General features: G+C 36.9%; 1 protein-coding gene across 2 annotated transcripts in view; it reads left to right on the top strand.

Moving 5' to 3' along the window:
- PDGFC (platelet derived growth factor C) overlaps positions 1-23,631 on the top strand; it is a 170,724-nt gene that overhangs the window by 97,046 nt on the left and 50,047 nt on the right. For both annotated transcript variants that reach the window (XM_037058277.1, XM_037058276.1), the window contains exon 4: positions 22,577-22,757. In XM_037058277.1, the coding sequence (XP_036914172.1) occupies positions 22,577-22,757 (181 nt within the window). The remainder of the gene's footprint in view (positions 1-22,576; positions 22,758-23,631) is intronic.

Genomic DNA, 23,631 nt, shown 5'->3' with positions numbered 1-23,631 from the left:
TGTGAAGCCCAAGACAACTCATTTTCTTCCAGTGTGTCCCAGAGACAGCAAAAGATTGGACACCCCTTCTAGACAAAGCTTTCAAGGATAGTATAAGTTTCTTGCATCAGTTTTACAATGCCAGTATAGGCTGTGGGTGATACAAGGAAACAACTGTTTTATGAAAACTATTTCAAATGTCCCTTAGTTGCTTGACCAAATAACTGAAACAAGGAAGACAGTATTGTTTACCCAGCTGATAATGACCTTGGAGACCCACAAGTGCATCATAAAAATTTATTTTCCAAGAACTGAGTGAAAGAAAAGGTGCCACCAGGTGCTGATTGGCCTGAGTGATTAAATTTTGGCCATGAGAGGACCAAAGCTGTCATGTGACGCCCCTTCCTTACATATTAATCCCCAGTCTGAATTTGCAGAACTGGGCCTGAGAATAAGCAAGTGGGTGTTAGACTTTAATTCAGAATTTCGGTCCTGTTCCCGATGGCAAGAAAAAGATAAGTTAAGCAAAAAGCATTAGTACCTTTTAAAGGTAGACTGTGGAACCTTGCTGTAAGAGCAGATAAGAAGGCACACCTGTTGTTATGAATGTTGATACGGTCACTTTCTGTGGTATACTTACCTCAACCACTGGCAAGGAGAGGAGGAATCACATTGGCTTTGGAATTCATTATTTGTGCCCCAAACTTTTTAAGGCCCCATCTGTATGGAAGCACATGCGGGTTGGTTACATAAACAAATCACTTCCATTTACAGGAAGGAGGGGAGAGTGCATTGTAGCTGTGTAGGTTAACAGTAGTGTCTGCTACAGTGCTATGTTATAACTAGAAGTGACGGAAGTATTAAAGCATTGAAAGATTGGTTATAGTTTGGGAAGTGTGGGGCTACCATGTGTGTTAGGCCTCAAAGAACAGGTAAGATTTTAGAAGCTAACTACCATCTAATGGATCCTCAGTATAAGTTAGTTAACATAAAATCATTGGTGGAGTGAAGAGAAATAAGCTCTCCGGACAGAGTTAGACTACAGGTGGGGTAAGCAGGGAATAATTTGCAAATCATATCTTTCCCTGAAGCATGAAATGCCTTGGAGGTTCCGTAAGGGGCACAGCCATAGCAGTGGATTGGATCAGACTGTGAAGAACTTTGAATACTACACTGGTTGATTTGGACTTCCTTTCTTATGTTATCAGAAAGAAGCTAACACTTTCAGGAAAAAAATGACTAAGGGTTTTGCCTCTGCAGAACAAGGTCACATAGTGGGTCATCTATTTTTAGAAGGAAACTACTGAGAGGAGCATACAGGATAGGTTGGAGGAGAGTTTGAAGGTATTTGGAATATTTGGGGGAATTTTATTGTTTCTAAAATACAAAATTTTACGGGTAAACATTTTTTAGACATGCTTTCCCTGATCCAATTACAGAAAACATATTGCCCTTTTACCATTACCATGTCATTGTTAACACTCTCTATGTGTGGTGGGGGTGGATCAGGGGTTGTGTGAATAGCCGCACGTGTGTGTAAAGAAAACCTATAGATATTCCAGTATTTTTTTTATTTCAAAGTGATATTCTCTTTTGCCCCAAGGGACAAATTATGGGGAAAACAAAATGACCAGTTGTTCAACGTTTCTGACATTAGAAATATTTCTATTAGTTAACCCAAGGAATAAACCCAGAATGTTAAATGGCAGATGACCTTCCTCTTTTCTCTGAAGGTTAGCCAGGGTTTTCATGAACTTTCAGAACAACAGATGATACAGCCCAATATTGGACCAAGTCGAGGACTATCACAATTCTGCTCCAGCTGTGCCTTAACAAAATATTTCCCTGATAGGTCGCGGCATAAATGGAAAGACAGTGGGATTTGTACAAGGAAGTGTGACTTTAAGACTCTTAGTTTCAGTTTAACAATAACCCACAACCTGGGGAGCACTGGGTGGGGTGGGGGACAGGGCTGAGAATATAAGACAGAAAACTGTACTTGAACAAGAACTAAATAAAAATAAAAATTAAAAAAAAAAGACTCTTAGTTTCAAAATTAGCCAGTGTCTGTAACAAGCTTAATAAGAAAATGCTTGGATTATGGTACTAAATTTTTCAGAAGTAGTCTCTCTTCAAGTTTGGAATGATGCCATCAAACCTCTGTTGCTTTTCCTCTGCCTGTGTAGAGAGGTGCTTCCCTGTGGTCGACTTCATCCTCAGTCCTTCTCTCTTCATAAAATGGCAGACAAAGACACGGCAGTGCCAAGATTTTAGCACTTTCAGTCTTTGAAGGACAAAGGCACTTGTCCTGTGGAAGTTTTTGAAAGAGTTTTAATTGGCCTGCTTTGAACTAAGTACCCATCCCTGGGCCAGTTACCACAGGGGTGGGGGATGGGATCTGTGTTACTGTTCTTGTCAAGAAGTGGGTCACGTGCCCATTGTGAAGCCCAGTAATGAATTGTGATTGGTGGAGAAATTGTCCCTAAAAGCAAAACTATCCTTTTCCTATCAGAAAGCGGAAGAGGTGCTGATGGTAGAAAAATAACAATCTCCACTATTGGTGATAAGGACCAAACAGTGTTCAAGAGCACTTTTCAAATTCACTTACCGATTTTTTTTCCACCTGCACATGGGGGCAACAGAATAAAATTCTCTTTAGAGTGAAGATTCTACCAGTGCCATTTTCAGCAACTCTTGAGTGGAGTTAGCTCAGTGGCATAATTTATAGTTTCGTTATTTTTTGCCTTCTGTAGCAATTACTCTTGTAATGTAAAAAAAGAAAAAAAAAAAGAAGAAAATAATCTTCCCAAGAGGGCTTAACATGAAGGGTGGGGGTCTGACCAGATCTGAGATCAAGCGACTCTGCCCTTGGCTTAACGAGATGTTTTGGTTTTATGTTTTGAAATGTTCAAAACCCACATTTCAAGTAGAGAAAGAATGTATCCTGTAACTCCCCAAACGCATGTCTGCGTCACCCAGTGTTTGTCTTCTCATGAAGACCTGCCCTTTTTTCTTGCATCTTCTTCTCCCCTCTCCTACCTCCAATGTTGCCCTCTCTGGTTTGCCTTCCTTTTCCATTTGGTTACTGCCAAGAGATGACTTTCCCCAATTGATTCAAAAAAGAGTTTCACAGTTTGTCCTTTTTGAGGATCCGAGGAATACTGGGATGTCATTCTTGGGTCATCCCCTTATTTTCAGTTGTGGCCTGACTCTCACTGGGGCGGTGATGGGGTCTTTGTCTTAGGTTGTCCAGTTGGCACAATTGTGCAAACAAATTCTAGGACCAAAGAAATACCCATACTACTGGCCGGCTACTTAGCTATTTATACCATTTTACCAAAAAAGGAAAAACAAGCAAGAGCAATAGAGCACTAGTCAATAACAAAGGACTTATAAATATACACATTTTATAGTTACTGTAGTAATTCTGCGTGAGTCTTTCTTTTATTATCTTCAGTGTTTTATGGAGTTTTATCTCCAATGTTATGTTAATAGTGTTTCCCTATATGAGCTTTCAAATAGTACACTTTCTGCAATTCACCTGGCACTGAATCTTGGAGAGCTAGACTCTGTTCAGGTCCTAGCTCTGTTTATGGACCAGCCTGCCTTCTGAAGAAGTCAGTCTTCATTTTAAATAGGGTACCTCCTGTGGCATTTATAATGCAGGCACATGCTGGCTTAGGGTTTACTTCTAAGGGATGGTGAAGTTGTTTTTAGTTATTATTTGATTGCTCCTCAAAGGCTTTTGCCAGAGGGACTAAAAAAATCTAGATTTTACAAAAGGATTGTTGTTTTGCTATGTATGAACAAAGGTTAAATTAATAGAGTTAACAAAACTCTTCCAAGTTAAGCTGAAAACACTTGATTATATCTGGTTCTCATGCGAAGGTGCAGAACAGCCATTAAGGAGCACCTTGCCTGCTTCCTCGGCAGTGCTGTTTAGATGTATGAACATGCATATGAGAGAAAATAGATCTCCTATTCCATGCTCACTGCAGGGGAAGTAGCATAACTGAGTCCCAGTGGGCTGATGATGTGGAACTAGATAACTATTATCAATCAGTCAAACATTAAAGAAAAAAACAAACAAAGAGTAAAGGATTTCTTATAGAAATCAAGGGGGAAGTTCTTTTACTGGATTAAAATATTTGAAGAAAAATGGTATGAAAATGACCTCACTTCAATCTGACATTTCATTCAGTCAAATCAAGAGAACCATGTATTAATTTATGGCAGTGCTTTAAGGCAAGGGTTTATGGTAGCTATGACTTGCCTACAGATTAGTTGAAACTGAATGTTGGTCATGATGGATGTTTACATGAGGCATTTCATGGTTTAAGAGCCATTGGAAAGACCTCTGTGTATTCACAGGTATTCACTGAGAGGTGGACAATGAGTAACTACAGATGGGTACCTACAGGTATCCCCCCGGCTGCTGTGTCACTGCTTAAAAGTCTGTGTTGCCCCACTTGGCTTTTTTGAAAGACCTACCTTAGGACCTGTTTTTGCTAACTGAAAGAAATCCGAAGAGGATTTCTGCTTTGGTGAAAAAGGCAGAAAGCAAAAATAGTGTTTGCCATCTGTTTTTTAGCACGTGTGATAGAGGCAGCACGCAAACCAAGCAGCTGTGGCTAACCTCCAAGCTCCTTCCCTGGAAACTACACTCAGCATCTCAGCCTTAAGCCGCTATAGCTTTGAACTGTGTCTGGGCATCTGTACTTTATCTCAATTTATTCTTGGGTATCCATTTGCAAGATGTGTCCTAAGGTATCAAAAAAGCCTAAGAAAACTCCTAAAGGTGTTAGGTAAATGAAGAGTTTCCCCTGGCTGGTGTAGCTCAGTGGATTGAGCGTGGGCCTGCGAACCAGAGTATCATGGTTCAATTCCCAGTCAGGGCACATGCCTGGGTTGCAGGCCACTTCCCAGCAGGGGACACACAAGAGGCAACCATACATTGTTTCTCTCCCTCTCTCCTTCCCTTCCCCTCTAAAGATAAATAAATAAAATCTTTTAAAAAAGAGTTTCCATTGTGATGAACAAGATAAAGACATTGTGTATATGTTGAATTTAGGGCCTAGGAACACTCAAAAATTTTCCATATAAATTAATGGTAATTACTTCTTTGCTTAATGCAATTTCAGCTTACATTAGGTTTCATGGCAACTCTCTACTTTCAGATAGTGAAGGAAACCAGGGCTAATATGGGAAATGAAAAATTTCAAGTATGCTATGCTCCAGGTACCATACTGATCAGATTTCTGGTAAGATGAATTGGCAACTTACTTATGTGAAAGAGTTTAATTTACTAAGAATACTGGCTTGGAATGCCTAAGAAATTTCACATTTACCTCTGTCATTTACTACTAGCTATGTGGTTTTGGTATGATTACTTAGCTTGCTTTACCATTATATGCTTAAAATATAAATTAATGGGGGGCCTTTGGTTCAAGGTCCAGATTTAAGACTCTTAATGATGAATAGTTTGTGTACTGCCTGCTGCCCACGGGTGGCATGAGGTTCAGGATGGCTATGAATGTGGCCCATTGCAAATTGTAAACCTACTTAAAACATTATGCGATTTTCTGTGGTTATGTATCGCAATGTTTTTAATGTGTGGCCCAGGAAACTCTTCTTCCAGTGTGGCCCCAGGATGCCAAAAGTTTGGACACCCCTTGCTATTTGTTTTGCCTTCATCCAAACAGAGAATATTTTTATAAAAGTTCTTTGGAAATATTAAGGTTTCAGATACTATAACTTTGCTATTTCTTTGGCAAAAAATCACTTCAGATTTCTTAAACTGTTGATTTAAACACGATCCTTTGGATTAAAATTTCTTTTTAATTTGACATTAGTTTTAAATAATATGCGCTTAAAATTTTGATAAGCTCCAAGTTGTCATCAGTTCAGTAAGAGCAATTTCCTGGAAATGCCACTGCTACACCGTAGTCTTGTCATTCTTCTGTCACCCCACACCTCTTCTGAGTGAGTAATGTCACACATCACCTGTGTCTTACTGGGCCCCATTCCCTTCCATTTTTGAGCTTTAAGAAACTTCCTCCTTTAAATTAAGTTTAATATGACAAAAATGTCACTGGTTGGAAGTCCATCAGGTGCTCAGCTATTTTTCATTTTTTTTCATTTTCAAACTCTTCACTGTGTGACTCAAAACCATGAAGAATTCCTAAATGTAATGGGATCAAGTCCATTTTTTTGAGTCAATGTGCTGCTGGCCATACATATTGAAACTTTATTGCCCAAAGACACTTTTTTTCCACACAAAAAAGTTATTTCTCAGAGCTGTTTCAAGCACTTGGAAAATGTCTGAATGAATTTCCAAATCTCAAGTACACCATCCTCCCCATGTGCTGAGGGGCACAGACTGTCCCCCCACACGGCAGCTGATCTAATCTCCTGCTCCTTTCTCCCCAGAAACCACGCACACGAACTTCAGAAACATCATCTGCTTCTTGACCTTTCTATCTGCGGCTCTCTATCTTAGTCCCTTGGTTTGAACAAGCGAGCTAGTTCATGGTATCAAAATATTTGTGTGAATGGAACCAGTCATAATTTATTGCTTCTAAAATTATTTCATGGTGTTGTGGTAGCCACTGTTTGTGCTGAGGCATTGGGGTTCAGCTCAGTGGCAATGAGGCCTGCACTATATGTCATCCTAGCATATTTTGAGGGGGGAAAAATCTCTCCAATCAGTTTACCCACTGTGTACCTGGATTAAGAACTTCCAAATAATTGACTGTTAATAAAAGGGCACGATGCTGCAAACTGTGATTCTTCTCTTTTGAGCTTAGCAAGATTCAGTTATTTGTTTATATAGCTCAATAATTTTAATATAAAGGATTTCTTAGAAGATAAAAAGAAAGTTTCAAAATTTATTCAAAGTTTTCCAGGTAGCATGAAAAGAAAGGGAAGGAAAAAACTGAGAAAGGAAGAAAGGAAGAACAGGAAGAAGGAGGGAGGGAGAAAGAAAGAGAGGGAAAGAAAATGACCTTTGAATGTTGCAGGCTGTATGAAGACTGCATTCTTTTTCTTTGTTTAATTTTTTGATTGATTGATTTTTAGAGAGAGATGGGGTGGGGTTAGAGAGAGAGAGACATCAATTTGTTCCTCCTCTCATTTATACATTAATTGGTTGATTCTTGTTTGTACCCTGAGCTGGGATTGAACCTGCTATCTTGGTATATCGGGACAATGCTCCAACCAGCTAAGCTACCTGGCCAGGGCAGTGTTTCCTTTCTGATGCTCTCAAGTTGCTGAGGGCCTGGGTACAGAACCCAAGTAGAGAGGTGCCGTTCATTGAGCACCTCCTGTTTGCCAAACCCTGAGCTACTCAGTTACCCTCGTGAACTCTAATCCTCCAGCAATCCTTCACAGTAGGTACTATCTCTATTTTACAAAGGAGAATAAAGGCCAAAAGAGGATATGAAAATTGTCCAAATATACAGAGTGGTAAATGGTAGAGATGGTACTCACATGTTTGCTCTCTAAGGCATAATATTATATAAGAATACAATTCACACTATTTCTGTTGGCCGTTAGATTATTTTCTAGGCTAGAAAAACATCATTATTTGTCTTTCCTGTTTGTCGTAAAACTAAATAAAAGCAACATCTTGTAAAAGAGTGTAAATCATTAAATAATAAAGTCCTGATCATTTGAACAATTTCCTTTCTATTTGATGATTTTGATAATGAGGTAGTTACTGGTTTAAAACACATAATTCCATCCCCAAACCGTTTGCTAATGATAGGATTTTGTGGTCATCAAATCTTTTACAATTAGTGCAAGGTTCAAGTTTAATTATGTTCTGGTTTACTGTGCTGTGGTTAGATGATGTGAATTTACGCTCCTATAATTAGATAGTTAATATGTGCTTATTGAACACCCATCAAAGGTAATGAGACTTGAGCAACGGAGCAGAAGTATTAACATAATCCTTTCCCTCAGGGAACATCTAAACTAGCCAGAGATGCCTATGCTTGGAAAGAAATGAGATCACTTGAAGTTAAATGCTAGATTGTGAAGAATAGAATATATTCACAAAGTATAGACATCTGAACAAAAGTAAACAGCTTGGTAGGAGGTCATTAGCAGGATGTCTGCCAACAGACGTCAAAAGTTAATATTTACCTTCATGAAATCGCCACTAGAACACGGCTTTTAGCTGAGATAACTCAAACTCTGAATCGGATGGCACTTTGAGCTGTGGTCAGTTTCTCAACAACAGGCTTATATGAACCCAGCTCTCAACGTGCCAACTGACAACCCAGAATTNAAAAGTAAACAGCTTGGTAGGAGGTCATTAGCAGGATGTCTGCCAACAGACGTCAAAAGTTAATATTTACCTTCATGAAATCGCCACTAGAACATGGCTTTTAGCTGAGATAACTCAAACTCTGAATCGGATGGCACTTTGAGCTGTGGTCAGTTTCTCAACAACAGGCTTATATGAACCCAGCTCTCAACGTGCCAACTGACAACCCAGAATTACATATATTCAGTATAAATGAAAAATAGAATGTCCAAGGTTCTGAGTTGACCGTTGGAAAAAAACTAGTATTGATACTGTTGCATGCCGCCTCCGTGTCAGTGAGTGTTCTATGAAAATGGCATGATAATAAAGGGCTGTTTTTAAGGTGAAAGGCCTACAAGTCATACAGAAAGGGTGCATGGAGGGTTGGGGAGGTAGTGTGAGTTAGAGAGACCTTTCATGGGGGCTATTGATTATCTGGATTTTTGTATGTCGAGAAGGAATAACACAAAAACAGTTTGAAATGAACAATTTGAAAATAAGTAAATAGACAATTTGTGAGGTGGACTGTGTTTGAGGAAAAAGAGGGATTAATCATAGAACGCTTTGTAATTCATTAATCTGCTGTGTAAGAAAGCAGGTGGGAGAAAGAAAACTCATCTTCTGTCCTGCTTGTTACTTCCTTGGAAAAAGGGCAATGTTTAGTCAAAGAAAATGATTGGTAGGAGAAAGTAAGTTTGCGTTTGCTAGAGAATAGACAGTGAATATTACTTTTCCAACTTTTGTTTAGTTCAGTGACCATTGCTGAGGATGGGGGATGTGTCCTTAGCTGAACTTTCTGTGGAGTTGGAAAATGTGCCTACTCAGGGGAGACACATTTGAAAAAGAAACACGAAGATATCTAAACTGTGGAATTGAAATACAGCATCGCATACCATGTATTAAGATAGTGTGCCAAGTGCATACAGCAAATCAAAGTGCTCACCACAGAAATGGCTACTGTGTGAGAAAATGAAGGATAACATGATCATGAATTTCTAGAAAACAGTGTCTAATCTATTACTTTGAATGAGATCTAGTATACACTTTAAAAGCCATCTGCATTTTTTGAGAAAATAAGCTATGCTAATTTGTGAGTAGCCAGAATTAGAGAAAAAAGGGAAAAAAATGTTCAAGAGTATAAATATCGGTTGTATAGGAATACTTCCACACCAGTTGTGTCATTGTGACCATTTGGCAGCATACTCTGCTGGCATATATTTGTGCATATGTGTGTATGTCAGATTATGCATGCTAACACACACATGTGTAAACTCATTCATCCATCCATCCCACGACAGTCAGCTCTCCCCTGCTATGTATTCTCCAAACACTGTGCTAAATTTTAGGAATGAAAAAGATCATTAGATGGGCTCCTGGCCTCTAGACTAGTAGTAAGGGGACAAGCATTTAAAAAGTGCAATTCAAAATTGTAATGGGTGTGGTGTGGACCGTGCTGCGAAACATTGCGCTCTCTGCCTGTGGGACTCACACACGACTTCTCAGAGGAGGTCAGATTTAGCTCAAATCTAAAGAATAAGTGACAATGTGCCAGATGGAGTGTTGCAAGTAATGCTATGGATAGTAAGGGGTTTAAATCAATCAACATTTTAAATATTGAGCACAGAATCCTTTGTTTTAGGGGATTCCGTGCTTAATATTGAAAAAGTTGCCATTATGCAATTTCTAAGTAGATCCAACGAAATGTACTGCCGTTATGTGCTTGGAACCCATTAGTCATAACTTGGTGATGTAAAGTACGTTCTTGACCTATGACAGGAATATTATTAGTGCTGGAGTTGCTGTACTAAAAAATGTGATCACATTTGCCGTCTGGTGGAACATGCTGTCTCGCCCAGGTTGAGGTTCCCAGATGACTAAAGCCCTAAGTAGCGCTCGATTACTCAGTCGCCCAAAGGCCCACAAGTAGAACGGAGGGTTGTCTGTGTTTCATCACATCCCTGAACTGAAGTTTGGGGTCGGGGCACCGAGAGAGTGCCCGTGGCTTTATTCTTTATTTTCCTTCACCGTTTGAAATACTTCAGTCCTTGTATCAGCCAACTGGAATGGGTCACTGTCCATGCCATGGTGCCCCATAGGAGATAGAGTCTGGGGACATGAAGATTTTAATAAATGCAGTTTCTGCCTTTAAAGAGCTTATATTCCACATTTGTTTTTAGAATTGCCCTATGTTATACAATATTTTAAAGACATTTAAATGTGTATTTCCATGTTTTAAACTCTAGTTTAGGTGAAAATGTAAACAGCTTTGTAATTGATACCAGAGGACATAAATTGCTGCAAGTGGCTACTTTTGGGGCCTCAATTTGGTCTGTATGTGTGATAATTGACACAGCTTTTCTGAACTAATGACATCTAGTTTGTTTGGTCCTATCAGATTACTGTAAGAATATTAATCAGAGACTCTCACATTACCAAATGACTTGGTGAGTTTCTCTTTACTTTTATTATAGTCTTGTTTATCTATAAGACTAATAAAATTAGGAAGTGAAATGCATGATTGGTTCTTGGCATTTTCAGAGAGGGAAATGGAGGTAATAAGTAGGTAGATAAAAATTTCTGGGCATGTGAAGAGAAGTCACGAGATAACACAAAAAGGCTATCCTGTTTCTGTCAAGGAATGAGACTTCTAAGAGAAAACATCTGGAGCCGTAGAGGACACGGAGTCAGTGGTGCCCTGGAACTGTTAAAAACTGCTCAATTTTCTGGTAGCATAGGAACGTAATAAAGGCTGCGATAGGAATCCTGGCTGTTAAAGCGCCTTGAAGGGGTAATTTTAACAGGAAAAGGAAAGAAATAAGTACAGAGCAAGAGGAAAATTTTAAAAGCGAGAAGAGGGAAATAAAACAAACTTAAGGCCAAAATAACCCAGCCTAGGGAGACTGCCCAGGAAGGTGCATTTAGCCAACTAGGCACGAGGCCTAGTGGGTCCTATTCCTCCTTTTATCCTGCAAAATATGAAGTAATAGCCTTAGCGGGACTTAGGGCAGTGATCAAATCACCTAACAATCTGAAATGTTTCCTTTCTTATGGAGATTTTTGTTTTGTTTCTTGAGAAATGAGTCTTTTTTTTTTTTTTTGCAGCACTCTGTAATCAGGTTCTGTAGAAAATATAATCTCATAAATCTTTTGTCATGGGGGGAAAATGAGCATGAGAAACAAAAAGTTGTTTTCATACTTTTAACATGTGGTATGAATAGGATGAATAGTTTCTCTAATTTCTGATATTCTAAATTTCCCATGAAAGAGGTTAAATTGTTTTTCTTTTGTCAAGATCTGAAATCTCAGAGATGTTATTAATGTCTATACTTCACTAAATTTCCATTAAATAGTTTATTTTAGTCTCCACAGAATCCAGTTTTCTAGTGAAGATTGATTGTTTCGAAATTGTTAAGTAAACTTTTTAAAAATTTTTTTTGTTTATTTATTTTTAGAAAGAGGGGAAGGGAAGGAGAAAGAGTGAGAGAGAAACATCAGTGTGTGGTTGCCTCTCGTGTGTCCCCTACTGGGGACCTGGCCTGCAACCCAGGCATGTGCCCTGACTGGGCATCAAACAGGTGACCCTTTGCTTCACGGGCCCATGCTCAATCCACTGAGCTACACCAGCCAGGGTTAAATAAAGTTTTTTTAAAAAATTGAATTTATTTGGGTGACATTGGTTAGTAAAATGAGAGGTTTTCGGTCTGCAATTCTATAATGCATCTACTGTGTATGGTATTGTGTGTTTACCACCCCAAGTTAGGTCTCCTTCCATCACCATTTATTCCCCCTTTACCCTCTCTCTACCTGTCCCCCTCCTCCTTTCCCTCTGGCAATCATATAGTTGTCTGTGTCCATGAGGCTTTGGGGGTTTTTTCGTGATACTTTTTTAAAAAAGTGATAGCAGCTTTTACCTAATTCTGTCTCTGGAGTCTGCCTATTTTTAAAAAATTTTTGATGTATGCTGAGATTAATTGTATACATTGATAATGAACATTCTTAAAGTAAATATATATATTTATATAAGTAGCAATATAAAAATAAAAGTGATATAAGTTCATCTACTATGTCTATACTATACTCTTACTTTGCATTTCCTAAATATACACATGTATATGAGTATATGTGTGTATATGTATTTATTGTGCTGGTCAAAACTTTTGTTTAATCTGTTTTTCTGTGGCTCTAGTACTACTTAGTTGTCTAACTTCATTCAAAACAATTTCCAATAAATGTTCAATAAATATAAATGTTCAAAATAAATACTTAGAGTTTTTAATACTTAGAATTAAGCATTATACATGAAATTCTATGATATCCTGAAAAGATTAATGTTTACTTTTCACTTTGGTATATTCTAAAAGATATTCATTCTATCATTTTCATAGACATTATAACCAAAAGGTAAATCTGTGTATCTAAACAGATGATCTTTCTCAAATTCCCTGTGCTGCAGATCAGCCATTTAAATATTTTCTTTTAAAAGCAGGTCTGAAGTTATGATAATGTTTTATAAGTATTGCATGAATCATGTCCAAATTTTATCTCACTGCTTAAATGTTTCCGTTAGCCTTGGATAAATCCATTTCTATAGTACCTTGGTATTTGCAAATGTAGCAAGGATACAGTATAGATAAAAACTGAAAGAACCTAACCTATAGCAAAACACTTCAAAGAGGTCTTGATTAATGATGTCATGACCTTTGATAAACATGTTCGGGCAATGACATTCAGCTATTCAGAGATCACACAGAAGCAGCAGCCTGCAGGTACCTTTGGGTAGTGGTTAATTTCCGGTTTCCTATGCCTGCAACAGTTTTGACAGTGGGTAGATGAGTGCATAGTCATAGCCCTTTCTTCATACTCTTAAATCGTGATGCCCTTTAAGTTAACCCTGATATAAGCATTCCCATTTTAATATTCTTAGGTATCCCAAGTTCAATGATTGGGATGCATTGGCGGAGGTCCTACCTTTTCCCTATACCCACCTTCCTCCACTGACACACTCTCCTTTTATTATTATCATATGTTTTAAAGCAGAGAGTAAAATGACAAGATGATAATGTATGACAGAAAAAAAATTGCTTTAGTCTAAGTAGAAAGTGTACTTCATTTTTTAAATTTAGTTCCTCAACTTTTTTTCAGTGCTACAGGGGTTCAGTTGTTGGCACATGCAATAAAGGTATACAAGTGGGGGGGGAGTAAGTTAATAATAATGAATAGTATGATAATTAATAAACAAATAATAACACAGGAATAAACTGTTTCACATACTCACAAATGTAAACCTCCTTTTGCCAACCCCTGTCCTGTCAATCACTCATGTGAACTGTTAATTATTACTAATCTAATCATGACTCACTCAATGTGCATTTAATAAATAGTCACATGCCACAAAGTGTCTCACTAGGCAGGCTTAAATGTTAATGAGAATTTTTTGTAAAGTGGTCCTTCGATTACAGAGGAACATCAATGCCAGATCTCTGAATTGGCATAGATTAGTTGCCTAAATATTGACATTATTTCCGTAATAGTACAATGATATAAAGTGGCGTTTCTGTAAAAATATGTAGCTACATACGGGTAGTAAAAGGCTGAGTTGAGGTCTACCTTTCAACGACTGATCACTCTTGCAAATATGCCAAGCAAATGGTTTTTATATATTATTAATTCATTTAATTCCTGTAACAATTACTATGTTGATATTATCATTATGCCTCCTTTATAGGATATAAAATACTGACACAAAAATATTTNATATAATAAATAGTCACATGCCACAAAGTGTCTCACTAGGCAGGCTTAAATGTTAATGAGAATTTTTTGTAAAGTGGTCGTTCGATTACAGAGGAACATTAATATACCAGATCTCTGAATTGGCATAGATTAGCTGCCTAAATATTGACATTATTTCCGTAATAGTACAATGATATAAAGTGGCGTTTCTGTAAAAATATGTAGCTACATACGGGTAGTAAGAGGCTGAGTTGAGGTCTACCTTTCAATGACTGATCACTCTTGCAAATATGCCAAGCAAATGCTTTTTATATATTATTAATTCATTTAATTCCTGTAACAATTACTATGTTGATATTATCATTATGCCTCCTTTATAGGATATAAAATACTGACACAAAAATATTTTCATTATTTTTGCAATCTATTGATGAATCTATTTTCTACCACAATCAGAAGAGCAACTTACTAATAATAGCAAACATATATATGCTTCTATTTTGTTCCAGAAAGGTTAGATTCAGGACAGATACTCCCACGGGGAAGAATGACCAAGGAGGCTGGAGTCTGCCCCAAGCCAAAAGTGGTGATCCACACAACTTACTGCTTTATGAGTGGCTCTGGGGTCCACTCCTCTACTGGGCGGAGTCTTCCATCGGTTGTATATATGACTGCAATGATAACAATTATTTAAAAACAGACAAAACAACAACCACTTAGAGAGCAGCTTATTTGTTAAGGACTATTCTAAACACTTTATATGCATTCCCTTATTTCGTTCTCACAACAATTAATAGTTTCCTTGTTTTAAAGAAGTTCTGAAGAGTTTAAATCAGAATTTCCAGTGGTGGATTATGAGTCACGACTCATACTGATCTGTGACTCAGTCCACATATTGAGTTGGAGGAGGCTCTGTTGTGTCCTGTTTAACTCAAGAGAGGATGTGTAATGGCTAAGAATATGAGCTCTGGAGCCTAAAGCAAGATTCCTGCCTCGCTGTAATGACTTTTGCCTTGTTACACTACCTTTTTGTACCTCAGTTTTCACATCTATAATATGGGTATAAAAAGCTATAGCTATGGAAAAGATTGGATTAATATTTAATATCAGGTATATAATATGCACTACATAATGTTTGCTCTATTAGTATGATTATTACTTTGTACAAATATTTTAGCAGCTTTGTTGGGATTTGCATAAAAATATGATAAATTTATGCTTTTTTCATTTAGTAATATTATATGCATTTCCTCATATGTGTTTATACTTATTGGTTAACTTTACTACTATGCATTTTTGTAATGCTACAATGAAAGATATTTTCCTTATTCAGTTTTTGCTTTTTGCTGCCATAAAGAAAAACGATTGATATCTGTATATTGATACTATATTTAATCATTTTATTTTAGATTTTTACATTTCCCTCAATTTATGAGTGAAAATTATTCTAGTTTGCAAGATTTGGTATTGACATTTGAAAGAACCTCATTACAATGTTTTTTCCATTTATTAGAGATTTTTGTTTTTCCAGCTTTGTTGAGATATAATTGACGTATAACATTCGGTAAGTTTAAGGTATACATGTTTATTTGATACGCTTACATTTTGCTATCTGATTACCACCATAGAGTTAGCTAACACCTGCATAATGCCATGTAATTCTGTTTCTTTGGTGTGGAAAGAACATTTAAGATCTAGTCTCTTAGCAACTTTGAAGGATATAATACAGTATTATTAACTGTAGTCATAAGATTTAGGCCAACTTACTTTATTATCAGTTAGGCAGATATCTGTCATTTTTAATTTAAAAAAATTGCTTATATAAAATTGGAATTAAATGTTCTTTTAAAGTCAAATGGGATTCTCAAATAAATCCTACACTACTGTTTCTTTTTCATTTATCAATGTTTGACAATTATTTTAGTGTCTTTTAGAGTTGTTCACTTTTTCTGCATTTTCAGTCAACTTTTGATAATTTACTTTTATGGTAAGTCACCCATTTCATGTAGCTTTTCAGATTTAATTGGCATGAAGTTACATCAAACATACTTACACATTTTAAATACACTTTCATCTGTAATTATATCTTCTCTCTCAGTCCTCAGTATAAATTCTGATTCATATTCTCTGTTTCATTTACTCTCAATCTCAGTGTCCTTTCTGCCAACCACCTTTTGGTTTCAATTCTAAATTCTAATTTTGTTTTTGAATGTATCTTTGAGGTTTTGTCTTATGAATTTTCAGTTCATACTTTGTTTTGCTTACTTTTTTAGCTTTGTAGATTGAATTATGGGTTGTAAATTTGAAGGATTCTTATGCAATAATAAGATAAGTTTAATGTATTAATTTTCTACCTGTACTTTCCTGCTCCGTACAATGTAGTGGTGTCTCACAGGTAGCGCTCTCATATTTTCATGAGGATTGCTCCTGGTGTCATCATTCAGTCCCCTGGAGTGTGCTTGTTAGTTTGACTTTCATATTTCCTACACAGCTTTTCAAGTCTCCATAAAGAATTAGTGCCTAAAAATAAATACTATCAATTTACTTAAAATAAATATTTGTAAAATGTATATGCTCTGATTGCCAGATTGACTGACTGGTTTTATTTGAATGTCTCTTAATGTTTCTGCAGCCATTGAACAAGACCATTTGGCCAATTTGAACAAAGATACACAGGCCTTAAAATAAAGCAAATATCATGCATGTGTATTTTAAAGATAGTACGCAGTGTCACTTAGCACTTTAGACCATGGACTCTGGAGTTCACTGTCAAAATTGAAATCTTGGCTGTACATTTAGTTGCTATGATCTTGGCTAGGTACTTAGCTTTCCTGTATTTTATAAAATATAAAACAGGCACCATAACAACATCAGTTTTTATGATTTTGGTGAGAATCACATGAGTTAATATATAAAAAGCAATTAATAATATAGTTATTATTTTTAAAAATATTTTCAATGGAAGTTCAAGCATGGATAGACACTCTGGTATCCAAATAGGGATTTAAAATTTACATGCTGTATATGAAAGGTGTTCTGCTAAACTGAAGTCTAAGCCAATGAGCGCTGTAGGGTAACTGTCATTCTGTTAATTTCATTACCTTTCCCAATAAGATCAGACTCCAGCCGACACTTGCAGAGTGAGCCTCTTTAAGACCCTCATCTATTTGTCGGCAGGGTTTCACACTACAGTCAGACTCAATAGCTCATGGGGTAGATTTAATTGACAGAGCTTTAGTTAGTATGAATTAGAAACAGCCTGTTTTTCAGGGTTGGTTTATTTTTGTTGAGGAAAGCTGAGTGTCTGACAATTATGTTTACCAGTGAATTTATTTCGTTGGTATGCTCCTTACAATTCTTAGGAGTATGAAAGCGGTCCTCCTGGCCTCACAGTTTTTAAATTCCCACATGAGAATGAAAATTTTGTCTACAATACCAGACTTGTTTGTTAAACATAAAAGGACATAAATCCTTCTGGGTCCCCAGGGGGATGTTAGAGAAAGGGAGTGATCATTATAAACCACTTAGCACTGTGTGCTGTGTATCATGTTGCCGTGAGAAAGCGATGTTTGATTGGCTCATGAAATAAGTTTCGTAAATCCTTTAAATACTGATGTGAGCAATTGTGCATGTTGGAAATTAATACCTAAGAGTGTGTTTTAAGATTACCCTGTCTCCAGAACAGTCATCTGGGAATGTGCGGATTTCTGCATTTAAGGATGATTATGTTTTGTGATTTCACTTTTTCTGTGTCAGGTGGTTTTATCATCTCCCTTTCATTTGGCTAAAGCCTATAAAATACTCTTTCATCATTGTTTTCTGTCCATTTGGGGTATGTTATTGTGTATCAACCAACTAACTTCTGTACTGAATCTCACATTCTTCAAGTGGTATTCTATCATAAAAAAAGGAAAATGTTAAATAGTTAGGGAAGATGACTGGATTTAATGCATTAGTCTTTTTCCAACCACAGTATATTCTCAAACAAGTTAAAAAGAAGTATCTTATCAAGTGGTAATGGTTTTTGTCTTGTTCTTTTGTATTTTGAAGACACGATAGCAACAATTAGACCTGCAAATAAATCCTTCCCTGGTAGATCTTCACTTGGTCCATCATACATGATCTTAAATAAAATCTAAATAAAAGAAATGCTATTTTTGTAACTATATTCTTTAGCAAGAAGATTTGCTGTTCTGATTAAGAAGGAAAACTAAGCTTAGTAAATAATGATATGATTAATAATTTTCAATTCCATAGACATCTAAGCAGTTATTGGGTGTGAGCATAAAAATCCATATTAGAGGAATTGGGTGGTTGGTACATGATACCACTTCTGAGGGAAAAAAAATCTTAAGATGCCTAATTTACTATAAGACAAGTAGTATATGTTAGGTTCTACTGTTTTATAAGCAAAGAACATAGCACTTTTTTTAGAGGTTCATTTCATTTAACCTTCATGAGATGAAAAACTGTATAGTGTTTAAAGTGTTTATCACATTCTGATAAATGTATGTGCCAGACTTGTAGGAGCATGTAGAATTAATTGCCAGCTGTCTACCTGAAAATCCAGAAATTGTTATAAAGATTAGTGTTTTCTTTTGACAGCATCAAATTTAATAGAAATCCTCATGAAAAAGTGACAGTCTACCTGTCACTCTCTGATTTGCATGACAGTGGTTTTTATATCAGGATATATAAGTTAGATAAGACCAACTCTAAGACTTATTTGTTCCTTAATGAATTCTTAACATTTATAATCCTGATATTTCCATGTATGGGCAAAAACTCCTTTTTAATTTACAACAATAAAATAAAGGAGCTTTTTTAAAAAAGCTCCTTTTAGAATGATTATAGTGATAATTTTGCAAATGGTATGAAGAAACATTTTGGCTCTGTGTATGTTGCCCAGTTTTGGGCACATGACTTCATAATTGCTGAATCTTTGGTCTTTCCTCATTGCCCAGTTCTGCTCACAGTAGGCCATCTCCCTTCGTCCTGTGCCACCGTGTACAACGGCTTTCTTCTTGTTTCCCTGCTGCTCCTTTCCAGGATGTTTTTGTAAAGGGTCTTTTCTTTCTACCCACACTTGAAATGTGGCTTCCCGGCATTCCTCAGGTGTGTGATGATTCTGTGTTCCTCCCCTAGTGATGCGTCCTAGCCGTGTCGCGTATGCTGCCAGGGTGACAAACTTAGACGTCTGCATGGGCCATTAAGGTAGATAAATGATCTTGGAACCTTTTTTTAACAGCATAGAAAGTTGATAGGGATTTTTTAGAAACTAGAAAGAGCACGTGCCATCAAAAGCTGTTTCCCCTCGGTTTCAGCTTCAGTTGGTGTGAAGGAAGGAAGGGACCGTGTTCATTCCTTCATTAACCAAACACTGATTCGGTGTTTACTATGTGCCCGGCCCACAAGTGCTCGGGATAATACTGTAAATTACACAAAGTTACCTCCTCTCCTGGCACTGACACCATTTCTGGAGATCTGAGCCTTCATGGTCACACAAGGGCTAATGATATTTACTATTATCATATTTTTAATTTAAAAAAGCTGGATACCCAGATTTGTCACTAAAAGTTCACTCTCCAAAAAATGTTGACTTCATTAAAGAAGACATACTTTCTATTAAAACTGTGCTTACCTGTTTGCAATATTGACCTCCAAAATAATATTCAAACATCTGACTCAGAAATACTTTCTCACCTACACCCGTTTTTCCAGCTTGATCTCTGTCTTCATCTTTGTTTTGCATCCTGTCCTCACAGTTGACCATGCCTGCCCCCCTCTTTCTTCTATTACATCTTTTGTATTGTACCTCTCGCTAGAATGCATTTCCATTTCCCTCCTTTTCACCACTGGTCAATCACAACCCATTGACAGCCCAAATGGCTCCTTGTAAACTGACCCTAATCTCACTGTATAGAATTTCTCTCCCTCTGACAGTATTCCACAGTATTCCCTATATTTGCCTATTAGAGCACGCCCCAAAAGGTTTTGTGGACCATGAGCTTAAAGAAGGTATACTTTTATCTTTGTATCCTGAGAATTGAGCATAGCACTTTACACCAAGTCAATCCCTCGTAAATCCGCATAGAATGATTGACCAGGCCTGAAATCTGGCTGTCTGCAGACTTCGCCATGGTGATAACCTACATCAGAACAAACCGATACTCTGTGAATAGAGGCTTTGTTTCACAAGTAAACAATCTCGATATAAAAAAATTACCCTTTGGTTTAAAGTGGTAGTTACCAACTTCTATAACAGGTCTATCTAAAATAACTACCTACATCTATTCTACCCAACTCTCTTACCCCTGGCCTCACCCCTCTCTGGTCCCACCACACACATACACCAAAATTCCTACAGTGGTTATATTGGCTGGCTGATGCACTTGGGACTTCCAACACCAGACTCGTCGCATGATCTAGCAGAAACGGCCTCTTCCCTTTGCATTCAAGTTTCCTTATTTACTGCTTTCAAGCTCTCAAGGCTGCATTACAAGGTGGATGTGGGGTAGGGGTAGCAGCGCAGCATAGGGATGAGGGGCAGACGCTCCTGAGTAGCAACTGAGTGCCAACCACGTTCCAGGCCTTGCACATGTGCACATACTAAACAACACATGTGCACATAACAGCACATACTAAAACATTTATTTGAAAAGGACTCATATTTAATAAGTTTATCTTTCTCCAGAAAAAGATAAAAAGAAGTATGTCATATACACATTTATATGTTATGTGCACATGTGCTGTTTAGTATGTGCACATGTGCTGTTCCGGTTTCCTTTCTTAAAGTATTCTTGTGAGTTACCCTCAATGTAAGGATAAGGAAAGTTAGGCAGAAAAGGGTACAGTTACATGCCATAAGAGAAATCTGTATATTTCTTTAGGACAATCATTTATAAGTGTAATTGGCTCATTGTATACATTGTCCTTTTTCAACCATTTGTCAATAGTGCACAAAAACTTTTCAATAATGCACCAAAAATATTGTTTTTAGTGATATGGTAGCTACTGAATTTAGTCTTTTAACAACATCCACCGATGGTTTTTCAACCTTGTCAGACTTGCTTTTTAACAAAAGTTTTGCAATGTTCTATTTAGTATTCTGAAATATAATTAATATAAGTAATCATCTATTTATGTGTGCAGTCATCTTAAAGATAAAAATAATGGCCTACATACTATATAAACTGATATAATAACAAAATAACTTATGTTAAAATGATGTATTTAAATACATAAATACCCATGTACAGTTACACTAGAAAATAAAAGAAAGTAGTCGTATATTCACACCTTTTATGTAGAATCATTGTGTTAATGACAGCTATTAATATAGACTAATATGTATACATGTAATTGCTTTAATTATCGTGCAAATAGTATAAGCAGTGTACCTGTTACTGATAATGTTTTTTTTCCCAGAATAGTGAGTAACTCTTGGTAAAGTTCCAAAGTATTGACACTTTCTTCTACTTATTTGAATTTCTGGAAAGTTGGCTTAAAGTAAATTTTACATTGCAATACGTATTTGTGTTTACATGTAGGGCAACATCGGGTTCCGGACTCAGATGAACAATAGCAAAAATGTCATCTGCACAAATGTCCAGTGACTCCTTGTCAAGCTTGGAGGGCGTGGGGCAAATATTCACTTCTGGGACTTCCTGTTGTTGAACATCCGTGGACCTCACCCACTACATTTCATGTGCCCTCCTCATTCCAGTTATTGAGACAACCCAAAATGCCTGGGCAAATTTCTGAAACATTCTCTAAAGGGGCAATACTGCTCTTGATGACTACCACTTCTCCTAACCTCCCACACTAAAGTTAGCATTCGTTTAAAAAAAAGATCATGATTTCTTAGGCTTAAGATTGTGTGTAGTGCAATGTAGAATAAAAGTATGTAAGAACCGATTCCTTCCTTCAAGGATTTAACAGCCTAAGTAAGACAATGGATAAATATTTAAAATTGAAAACGTTTCTATCAGAAACAGAAAGATGACGGTGAGCTGAGAACACCCAGAAAGGTCTCAGAGGCAGTGCAGTACAAAGTGAGATTTGAAAGGTGTGTCTGTAATGAGGTGGCTCTGGAGAAGCTTGGATCACATTGCATCACAGATGAGTGAAGGGAGCCAAGGAGCCTGACCAGGATGAAAGAGCTGCTGTCAGGAAGTAATGGGCAGTAATAATAGAAATTCAGATTGGAGTAAAACTGTCATGTCCACATGGAAATTAAATTGAATAATTCATGAATTGAATGTCAGAGATGGTTGCTTCATACAAAATATTTAAGTTTGGAGATGGCTCTTCAGTGGATTTGAAGTCCATTCACAATAAAATGAGAGGCCTGAGGATAAAAGACTCGTATTTCTATATTTGGGATGCATTTTTAGTATGTCTCTTATTTTGGAATATTTGATTAAATTTACCCAGTTAAATCTGAGATAAACTCACAGCTGTGGCCCATGGGTTTACTGCACCTCAGAAGTGGAATTTGAGTTGCCAACTGGACAAATTAGGACCTTGTGTCTCTCTTCTCTTTTCTCTTTGCAGGTATGATTTTGTAGAAGTTGAGGACCCCAGTGATGGAACAGTATTAGGGCGCTGGTGTGGTTCTGGGACTGTGCCAGGAAAACAGATTTCTAAAGGAAATCAAATCAGGATAAGATTTGTATCTGATGAATATTTCCCTTCTGAACCGGGGTTCTGCATCCACTACAACATTGTCATGCCGGTAAGAACCACTCAGCGATCTGCTTACTTAAGTCAGTTGTTTGTTGACTTTTTTCCCCTGTTAAACAGGGGAATCAGGCAAAACAAAAGGCTTTCTCTAGTTTGATTTTGGTTTTTGTAAATGTCGCTCTAGTTATTACAACTTGAATTTCATCACTGTAGATCATTAGCCATGTTAAGCACCTCATTAATGAATAAATAAAATATGTTTTGTACAAGATTTAGAAGGTTGTAACAAACCTGTCCCCACCAAACTCACTATCTGGTGTTTACTTGTTGATGCAAAATCACACAGAGTAGACAGAATTTTCTCTGGAACAAATTATGATGATCAATGTATTTGTTACACTTATCACTGGCATCGCCATCTAATTTTGGACTACAGAAAGTCTTCCTGAGTTAATGTTAAGTGTGGTCATATTAAATCATAAAAATGATTTGTTTTCTAGCATTTTTGTGATCATTTCTTATATAATAGTCTTCTGCATTTTGCTAAACGTTATTCCATCTTTAAAGGTGTAAATTTCAAGCTTATATAGTACTCTGATGATTCCTATTTCAAAATTCATATATATTTTTGAAATTAATACATTGCAAAGCTAGAAATCCCACATTATCTGATATTAATGCCATTTTAATAAAATTCATGTCTGTATTGCCTAAAAGTGCGTGCTCTTGCGTAATGTTTTTCTTTTTCCACTCCAGGAAGGTAGCATCGTGCTTTTCTGCACCCACCAAAATTCAGTCCTCTAGTTGTGTTGTTCACAAATGTGTAAACAACACAAAGAAGTATATGACATACTTCTTTTTATCTTTTTCTGGAGAAAGATAAACTTATTAAATATGAGTCCTTTTCAAATCAATGTTTTAGTATA

Source organism: Sturnira hondurensis, unplaced genomic scaffold, assembly GCF_014824575.4.
Source record: "Sturnira hondurensis isolate 20B ecotype Veracruz unplaced genomic scaffold, ASM1482457v3 Scaffold0010128, whole genome shotgun sequence".
NCBI lineage: Eukaryota > Metazoa > Chordata > Mammalia > Chiroptera > Phyllostomidae > Sturnira > Sturnira hondurensis.
Note: the sequence above shows the minus strand (reverse complement) of the source record. Positions and strands in the feature narration are given on the sequence as shown.